At 40.4% G+C, this 9,952-nt stretch overlaps 1 protein-coding gene across 1 annotated transcript; it reads right to left on the bottom strand.

The window, feature by feature from the left end:
• Window positions 1-641: 641 nt before the first annotated feature.
• psmg4 (proteasome (prosome, macropain) assembly chaperone 4) lies at window positions 642-4,005 on the bottom strand. The gene is made up of 3 exons (XM_030082487.1): window positions 3,741-4,005; window positions 1,910-1,985; window positions 642-937 (listed from the first exon to the last, which is right to left on the bottom strand). The coding sequence occupies exons 1-3, from the start codon at window positions 3,909-3,911 to the stop codon at window positions 816-818; spliced, it is 369 nt and encodes a 122-aa protein (XP_029938347.1). The 5' UTR covers window positions 3,912-4,005; the 3' UTR covers window positions 642-815.
• Window positions 4,006-9,952: the final 5,947 nt, after the last annotated feature.

Genomic DNA, 9,952 nt, shown 5'->3' with positions numbered 1-9,952 from the left:
AATGAAACGCCGAGAGCTGAACGGACGGGAGCGCGGCGCTCCGTCTCATGACGCCACTCTGCATTTTGAAGGCTTTATGGCGACGGTTCTGTTGCTTGAGCAAAAAAAACTGAGAATACACAATTGTAATTAAAGAAAAGCAGTATTTATTTTTTGTCATAATGCCAAGGGCAATTTTTTTTCTTCTGTTGCTTGAAATACCTCCTTGATTAGCAAAAGACTCTCACTCCTTGTCCTCTGTACTGTGGTAGTGTTGTAATCCTGCTCCTAGGATGTGTAACTCTAGCCAGAAAGCACAATATTTGACAGTTTTTTGACATAAACTTTGTGACGATTAGCGTAGAGCAGCGTAGCCTGCCCGGTAGACCCGGCCTAGTTGTGTTTAGTGTACCTTTATACACTTTACTATCTAAGTATCCCTTAGGACTGCATACAGCTGTGAGGTATGTACACATGTGCCATCCATTCATAATGTACGGACCTTCCTTTTATAGACAAACCACCAAACATCCTCCATTTTTTAAACCCATATATTAGCACACAGTATTTTGAACACACTGTATGGTTATAGTTTGTATGTTTTCAACACACTGAGATATAAAAAAAAAAAGAAAGAAACAAAAAAACTCAACCACTAATGCTGTTTTCTAAGTGTTATTTTTTTAATATGATGCATTTGTACAAAAAAAAAAGCCATAGGCCGACATGTTTTGATAATAAACCACTTAATTTATTACGTCAATAAAAGAACACTGGGTGTACAATGTGTCTGTCCTGGTTTTTATTTGGGAAGGACAGGGGTTGGTCAGATGAGCTCAGAAGTGTTGTGGATGAAGCTCCAGCTCCTTCTTGATCCGGTTCTCCACCAGCAGACTGAGGTTGGAGTCCGTCACCGGCAGACTGTAGCTCACAAACACTTGTTTCTTCGTCTTCTTTGCTGCAAAACAGGACACAACACGTCACATTGTGCTCACGCAACACACACTGCGGTCAATGCACATTAAACCAAGTCATCTGGGTCTGGGAATATGTCTTGGGAACACTTTGCCCCTTTTTTTTGGACAGACAATGAAGCTGGAGTGCTATTACAGGTGATTCTCAACTATAAAACTAGTAAGTCCCATGGACTGGAAGTCTTCTTGTTATTGTCCGCCCACTGACACATGTGCAGGAGAACTATTTACTATGGCTAAGGTGCGCATGTGCAGTCGCAGCTTCACAGAAAAGTTGGATTTTCCTTCGTTTGTACAGAAATGGGAGCCAGAGCATTTAAAAAAAAACACACACACTGTCACATAAAGGGACTCCCAGAATACAAGGAAGTTTTGCTTTTGCTCTTTGAAACATTATTATGGGAACGGACCTATAGGTGTTACAATATAGCTGTATTTTTTGACAGGTGGAGATAAGTAGCAGATTACTATCATGAAATTAATGAGTTAGTTAATGAAGTTTCACCGAAAATATTTGAAAAGCTGCAGAGCTGCTGCCTCTCTCTGTCCAGTTCACAGAGCTAACAGTTAGCATTAACCAAAGCCATATATCACAAAGGTTCTTACCTTTTTAAAGCCTTATTTCAAAGCAACATTAAATCCATCCTACTGTCAGTGACATTAGCAATAGAAACTTCAAATGAAGGCTAGTTTGCCATTCTAAGGCTTTTCGGCATGTTGGTAGACTATTGTAGCTATGTTCTTCCTACTTCTTCTCGTTATAATTACGGTAATTGAGAAATTCTTTCTGGTTTCTTTAATGAACAGCAAACAACCAGATTATAGAGCATCTTTCTCCTCCTGACTGATGTAACACCAGCTAACATCCAAAGACACAGGTAAGAGAGACCTACCTTCAAAAGTAACTTTATTTTTCAGTGACTAACATAGCTGGTGTAACTTGTGCAGTTTTTTACCTAATCTCTGGGCCAGAGAATTTGCAGTGGTATCAGATGGGTCCCCCAACACCAAAGTTGACAAAGGCATCGAATCCTGGAGACAGAATAGAAACCAGAGTTTTTATTCAAAGTACATTCAGTATTTCTGATAAAATCACTGCTTAATAGTAATTTTACAACCTAGCATGAGCAGAGGTGCTACTTTCCAAAGTGTGGGCAACTCATTCCTGACATGTTATCACACCTCCCAGCAGCGCCTAATTGAAGATGCTGTTTCTGGTTTGCGGTTACCGCCAGATGATGTCAAGCCTTTTAGGGGCCCATTAACTGCTGTGTGCGGGAATACCGTGAATCACGGCATGCTTGATTTAATTATGACATACAGCGAGGCCAGCCCACACTGCACAGCACCTTCCTGCCAGAGGATCGGAGCATTAACTACAAAAAGGACTTTGTTTGTAAGGAGTGACGCAAAGGATATAAAAGTGTCATGTAGTCGTCCCTTCAGAGTGACTAAAGACACTTCACAGGAAGACCAGACAAAAACAAAAGGCTGAATGTTGGTTGAATATCAAACAGCTGTGCCATTGACACTTCTGTCAATTCTCTAAGCAATTAGAAAGCCCAACTAGTCTTATTTTAGACTGAATTTTTCCATTTGAAATATCTGGTGAGTCTTTACATCATATACCCTACAATTTGCAAAATATAATACCATATAATACCCCTGCTGCTCTAATGCTGTCAACAATGGGGTTGATGTTTAAAAATAATGTTAAAAACAATGGCTATGTTTACAATGCAGATTATTAATGCTAAGTTTTGCCATTACAGTGTTAATAATAAAATCCTCAAGTCAAAAACCACTGCCTTTATTTTATATTTCATTTCTAAAAAGTATTTGTGAAGTCAAGACTTTTCTCTTCAAATAGAACTTCTTTTTAAATCAGGTAACAATTTTTAAAGTCAGGAAACACATTGTTGATGTTACTGTTGCAAACAGTGAACTTCCAGTACAGTGAGTATTGGCAAAACAGCTGCCACTTTTATGTGGATGCTGTGGGGTGAAGCTGTGGGGTTGTCGGCAGTTGCTGAATGTAACTTGTAGTCTAACTTAGTTACATCGAAAGTCAAGTAATCAGTAAAGTAACTAAGTCACTTCACTGCCCTTGAGTCAGTGAAGTGAAGGGACCTGCCAGCCTGACTGCAGCCACACATCTAACGCTGCACTGCCTCCCTGAGGAACAAGGCTGTAACTGCACCGTGAACATGAACGTTGAACCCCGAACTCTCTGGTCACAACACAGCCCCGAAATGCCCGAAGCATATATACATATACATATACATATAAATATAAATATAAATATAAATATAAATATAAATATATATGTGCAACAAATTGGAAAAATATATCCCTGAATGTGCAAAATAGAATACAATGTCACTGAATGTGCAATAGATAATACAGTACACCACTGAAATATGGAAATGCAAACAATATTCCCCCGAAGAGCAATATTCCTTACAATATACGCTTGAAATATGCAAGATATAACACGACATACCTTGGAAATGAGCGAAATAACAACAGAAATGAACCCTGAATGAAATATGACACAATATAGCCTGAAAATGTGCAGAACAATAACACAATATACCCCTGAAACGAGCAGCACATAATTCAGGGTAGCCACAGGAAAGCTGTGATGAGCATCTTCATCGTTTTTAAATAGTTAGAGAATTTCCCACTTCCAAGAAGAAAATCTCACAGCATAGCACCAGGAGAGGTAGCTTTGGGTAACTTTGGGTGGTGTAAACAGACTTCAGAGTCAGCATTTTCTGTACTCACATATCTGCTGCTCATCGACACCGCCAGGTTGGACAGAACCGGAGCGGAACCGACCCACAAGAAGAAGCCCCCGCTCAGCTTCATGACGTGGAAATGCACCACCTGCTCCAAGATCTTCTCAGAGAAGTCGTGCAGTGAAATGCCCTCCGAGCCGTTCAAAGTCTCAGTCATTTTGTTAGATTTGGTTCGGCTGAGTTTTTCCCCGCTCACTGATCAGCACATCTGAAACTCGTGTCAGCTACTTCCTGGTTACAGCACGGCAACAGCCCAGAGCAGTCGAGCGACGATGACAGAGAGCGCGGCATCGGCGCAATCGATTTCAAACAATACTCATTAAAGCAGCAGGCACGTGAATAAGAATACATTTATTCATGAGACTGAATACATTTTAAACTTGTGAACCACTTTCAAAATGTAATAATAATAATAATAAAAAAAACAGTAAAAATTCTGCTCCAAGAAATTGTCTCTGTAGAAATTCAGAAGCAGGATCAAGCTGGAGTCCTGAAGATGAAAGTCTCTTCCAGCATATGCTGGATCCGAAACGTGTCTGCTTTAGGGCCAACAGTTCTGCCAGCTCTTCAGAATAAGGATCTGCTGCTGGAATAGATTTGACACCTGTAGGAGACAGAATGAGGTGTAGGTGCACTGTTTGTTTAAGTGTGTGTGTGTGTGTGTGTGTGTGTGTGTGTGTGTGTGTGTGTGTGTGTGTGTGTGTGTGTGTGTGTGTGTCGCAGAGGCGGGGTTTTACATGGAGTGGGTGTGTATTATTTATACTTTTTAACTTATTACATTTACACTGAAGGAGAAGCTCTCCAAATTTCGTTGTGCTTTTGTATAATGATAAATAAATGCTATTCTGTTCTGCTGAAAATGGCTGTGCATAAAGGTGCGCGCTCACCTATGGCACAGAGGGAGAGTCAAGGTGGGGCATAGCCGTATTTTTTGTTGACCGCATCTTATTCTTGCACATCCAATTTTTACAGTTCAATTATCTGGTTTTCATGTCACTCTGATCATTCTGCTGCGCTCTAATAGTTCTGTCTTTTTGCTCTGCAATAAATGCACCAAAACATATCTCTGGATCAGAGCGTGTTTGTACCTGTTAAACCCTTTGCACGTCTCAGGGGGCGGCTGTGGTTCAGTGGGGAGAGCAGTCGTCTTGCAATCGGGATGTTGCTAGTTTGATTCCTGTCTCCCCCTATCTGCATGTCGAAGTGTCCTTGGGTGAGACACTGAACCCCAAATTACCCCCAGTGGATGGACTGAGCGCCTTGCATGGCAGTCACCTCCACTGGTGTGTGAATGTGAATGTGTGTGTGAATGGGTGAATGTGATAATGCAGTGTAAAGCACTTTGGGCTCTGTCAATGCAGTGTAAAAGCGCTATATAAGTGTAGTACATTTACCATTTACCATATGTGGACCCAGGACCTGATCTCACACTCTGAGCGGCTACAAGGCTTCATAAGGGGAAGAAGCAGTACAAGAGTCATTAACAGCATCTCAACTTTCAGCAAACATGCTGAGCTTGGACTGTATGAGACCTCCTGCAACTTTATCTGCAAATGAAAAGAAAAATCTACAGTTCAAACACTCCATGTTCCTTTTAGTTAAAGGGGCTGTATCATGCTTTTATAGCTAGTCCAAACCCTAGAAATGGCATTAACATGGTAATAGTTTATTTTTGGCACAAAGGAAAAGTCATTTTGTGTGAAATAAAAGATTTTCTGGGGCTAATTCTGAAACCCGGAAGAGAAAACGCTCTGTTTCACTGAAAATCCCGCCTCTCCCCCTGTGGACTTTGACTGACAGCGTATTTCAACCAATCAGCGCTTCGTTAGCATCTCTAAGGGTTAGCTTGAACTCTTTTAGCTCTAGCTTCTCTACACGGAAATACACGCGAAAACATCTTTTCCTTTTAGAAACTCACCAAGCACAGACCCTTCAGACCCTTCAGACTCTTGCTCTTGCTTGACTGTTGCTTTCAGACGATGGTTAAAGTTTATCTCCGTAATCAGAGTTAGAAAAAAGCGGCAACACTGATTGCCGAGGGCCTGCGAGAGGGGGTCTCAGGGGACCCATCTTCTCTGTGTGACGTGAACGTGGGAAAACAGAGCATTTTCATGGGTGCGGGAGGGGCTGCCTCTCTGAGCAGCACAACAAGGAGGAAAGCTCAAACATGCAGGCACGAAGGAAAAAAACACTTTGGGGGTGTTTTTGGTGAGTACATAGCCATATAACAAGGTTAAAACATACAAAAAGTCAATTTTTCATGATACAGCCCCTTTAAGGAACTGCTTTCCAAACTCTATCCAAAAACAAAGTCCAAGTATGATCCATATAAGATCTACAGTTTCCATTCACTCAATCTGTGCCTCTGATAAACTCTTCGATTGGAGGATGCAGACATCCGGGAAAAAGGGTTTTGAAAGACTTCACCAGAATCACATGCGGATTGTTTGTCAGGTTTTGACTTTCTCCAGAGAATGTACATTCCTACTTGCTCTCTGGGAACCCTGAGTATTAAATGGCTTTGTTTGGCTTTACTCATCAACACGTGGTGAGGCCGCTGAAGAAATCTGGCTTTGCTAGTTTTTTTCTACGTTGGATGTCAACTGAGGAAATGCAGGTGTGGTAGTCCTGATGATTTTCCACCATAAATATGTTACACATTTTTAATGATGTGTACAATGTGCCCTGACATATTCATTACAAGTACCTCTAACAGCGCTAAGTCGTCACTTGAAAGTTGCAGTGCATCTGGCAGTGGTCAGGCATCAGAATTTTTTTTGGGAGAATTTGAAAGGAATGACGTAATGCGCGCTCCGGCTGGTTAAGTTTCGTTTTGTCCACCATTACTCCGCCAGATGCTTAGTGAGCAACAACTGAGCAGGATCTTCCAGAAAGTAAGAAAAGACTGACTTCTAGCACTGCCACAGCTCCAGCACAGACTCCACCAGGTAAAAGAAACTTAAACTTTACTTGAGCGCTACTAAAAGAGCGAGGAAGGAGTTCCCCTCTTTCATGCACGCAAGCCACAGGGACGAGTTTTTCACTAAGCTGCATAATGCCCAAGGCCTGCAGGGGGCGCTGTTTTGCATAAAATGTGCAAACTCCTTAATGCACCTTTAATTCCAAAGAAAGACAAGGACATCACGGATCCATCAAATTATAGACCTGTTAGCCTACTAAACGTGGATTGTAAAATACTAACTAAAATACTTGCCTTATGTTTACAAAGAGTTTTGAATAGTATTATACATCCCAATCAGACAGGTTTTATGAAAACACGGTCCTCCTCTGATAATATTCGAAAATTACTACACCTAATGTGGTTGGGTCAGCCCAATGCAGTGCCAGTTGCAGCCTTCTCCTTAGACGCGGAGAAGGAGTTTGATAAAGCTGAATGGCAATTTCTTTTTTGGCTTTGGTCCACATTTTACTAAACGTGTGAGAATATTGTATAAGGAGCCAAAGGCTGCTGTGATTTCCAATGGCGCAATTTCATCCTTTTTTGGTCTGTCACGTGGCGCCCGACAAGGATGTTCATTGAGCCCCCTTTTGTTCCTTATATTCATCGAAACTTTAGCTGTGAGTATTCGATCGAATAAGGAAATAAAAGGAGTATTAAGTGGTCAACAACAAAACAAGCTACTGCTTTATGCAGATGATATTTTAGCCATTATTGTTGATCCACAAGCTTCTCTTCCACATTTGATGGACACAATACAATCATTTTCAAAGTTGTCAGGTTATACTGTTAACTGGGGAAAATCTGAAGTAATCTGAAAATCTGAGGCCTTATCTTCTCAATGTTACTCCTATATGAGAGAAAAATTTGAATTTAAATGGGTTCCAAAAGGCATGAAGTATTTGGGGATCAAACTTAGTCTGGATCAGGATGAGCTCATTAATTTGAATTTTAATCCAGTTTTATCAAAAATAAAGCCAAACTTAGAAAATGGGCAAAGTTTAATATGACACTGTGGGGTAAAATTAACATTATCAAAATGATTGTAGCTCTAGTTTCATTATGTACTTATGATGTTGCAAATTACAATACCGCCTACTATTTTTAAACAGTATGAGAATCTGATAAAGCAATTTTTATGGGAAGGTAAGAGAGCAAGAATTAAATTGAGTAAATTGTATGCACCTAAAGAGAAGGGTGGCTTAGGCTTACCAGATGCAACCTTATACTCTTTGCCCTTTGAAATGGCCAAATTGAGTAAATACTGGGAAAAAACCAAGCATGGACCAGAATGCTTGAATATTGAATAAGAAATCTGCTTACCATTTGATCCCAAATATAAATTGTCTCAGAAAATTGATACAACAAGCCCAGTGTTGGCTCACTCTGGCAAGGTGTGGTTAAGTATACATAAAATGCTTAAACTCCATCATCAAGTGCAAAAGTATGCATCCCTTTGGAATAACCCCGCTCTCTGTATTGGTAAAGCACCTTTTTTCTGGAGGAAGTGGCACTCCCGTGGGATAAATAGTATTGGAAATTTGATACACAGCGTAGTGAATGTGCGGATTATAACGTGTCCACCAAAGTGCTTTGGGGTTGTTGGATTGTGTATTTGATGAGTTTGACGAGGGGAACCAAAAATACCATCCACTTCCATTGTGTCCATCTCGAAAACCTTCCCCGACTCACCTCTGAATAAACAACAGCTCGCCCTCACAAAAAAAGGAAGTATGCTGTTCGAAATGACTAAGGAATTGCGCTAAATGGGCCAATTTGCCAAAATGTTGAAGTATCCCTTTAAGTGATAAAAAGCAAATATTGTACGAGCACTTTTATTTTTCAGAGCTTTAAACACCATTATATTTTGTGAAAGTTACAAGGTTTCAGACATTCTGTTGCACTGCTTCTCTTCATTTTCAGTTGAAATTAAAGCAGACTATGTAACATTGTCCGCGCATCACTCTATTTTGTTCTTCCTGTAGGTAGGCGTGGGAAAAAAAAATAAAAAATTTAAAAATGTGAGGACCAAGCAACAACCCAAGGTTCTCCTCTGAGAACCAGACAAAAAATATTATGTGCACCCCTGTATATAGTCCAACATTAACATAGAAAGTTGCAATTCCTGTGGAATATGGGTGTGAATGCTGTGACTGCAATTTCAAAAGAATCATGAAAGAATTTATGATTTTTTTAATTAAACAAATTATCCAGCATTCAGACAGACAGACAGAGAATATTGACATGGGTGAGCTCAGGTAGATAAGGCATGGCAGATTATGTTGAAGGCTGTTGGTAAGGAGGTGGAAAGAGTGAAAAGAGAGCAAATCTGGAAAAACAGACAACCCCCGCCCCGCAACCCTCCACCAAGATAAATTGATTTTTTTTTTTTTTTTTTTTTTTGGGGGGGGTTGAATACAGATACACATTCTGGCAAAAAATGTTTAGCAAAGCTAATGTTTGCTTTTTCCTTTCTCTTACAGATCAAAATAGAAAACAAACTTCACTTCAAGAGAAAGCAAAAAAAAGGTAACGAAAAGCAAAATGGAATCACGGTGGACAAAGAAATGTAGGGTTTTGTCTATGGTAAAGGCTTGTGAGTCAAAGATACTCAATGACTTTGAAAAAGCCAACATTGAGGTGAAAATTTCACCAGTAGCAAAGGGCCAGGCAGCTATAGGAGCTGTGAGATCAACAGTGGGTGAGAGCCATGCATCATTGGATGGTGCACCTGAGTGCACATCAAATTCCAAGCATCATCTTGATCAAGATGATCATCACTATCAAGAAGATGATTATCTTGATCATGAGGATGATCGTCTGGATTGTGATGATGATCATCTTGACCGTGATGATGATCATGACACTGATCATTTTACTCATCACCATGATCATCATCAACATGATGTAGATGTGGATCATGTGGATGATGATCCCCCAACAATGCAAGTCTAAATCACAAGCCTGAGATTCTGGGCCTCAACATTTTCCGTATCATTAGTGGCACTGACTGTTCTCTTGAGCATTTTGCGTGCATTTCATCCCGAGTTGCCAAAAGATGCACAATTTAAAGGACACAAGGTGAAATACAAACAATAAAAATAGAGGGGGGAGAATATTATCATGTTGGCCTAGCCACAGGATTGATGTCAAGACTAAAGTCTCTGAAGCTGCCTGACAATTTGTCTAAAATTAAGCTCCAGTTTAACATTGATGGTCTGCCACTATTCAAAAGCAGC

Source organism: Salarias fasciatus, chromosome 23, assembly GCF_902148845.1.
Source record: "Salarias fasciatus chromosome 23, fSalaFa1.1, whole genome shotgun sequence".
NCBI lineage: Eukaryota > Metazoa > Chordata > Actinopteri > Blenniiformes > Blenniidae > Salarias > Salarias fasciatus.
The sequence above is the reverse complement of the archived record's forward strand: the minus strand, read 5'-3'. Positions and strand labels throughout refer to the sequence as shown.

Coding starts and splice junctions, on each gene's coding strand:
- psmg4 (XM_030082487.1), bottom strand. CDS start 3,911: ATGACTGAGACTTTGAACGGCTCGGAGGGCATTTCACTGCACGACTTC. Junction 1,986..3,740: donor TGTCGATGAGCAGCAGATAT/GTGAGTACAGAA, acceptor TTCTGTCTCCAG/GATTCGATGCCTTTGTCAAC. Junction 938..1,909: donor TTCTCTGGCCCAGAGATTAG/GTAAAAAACTGC, acceptor CCTGTTTTGCAG/CAAAGAAGACGAAGAAACAA.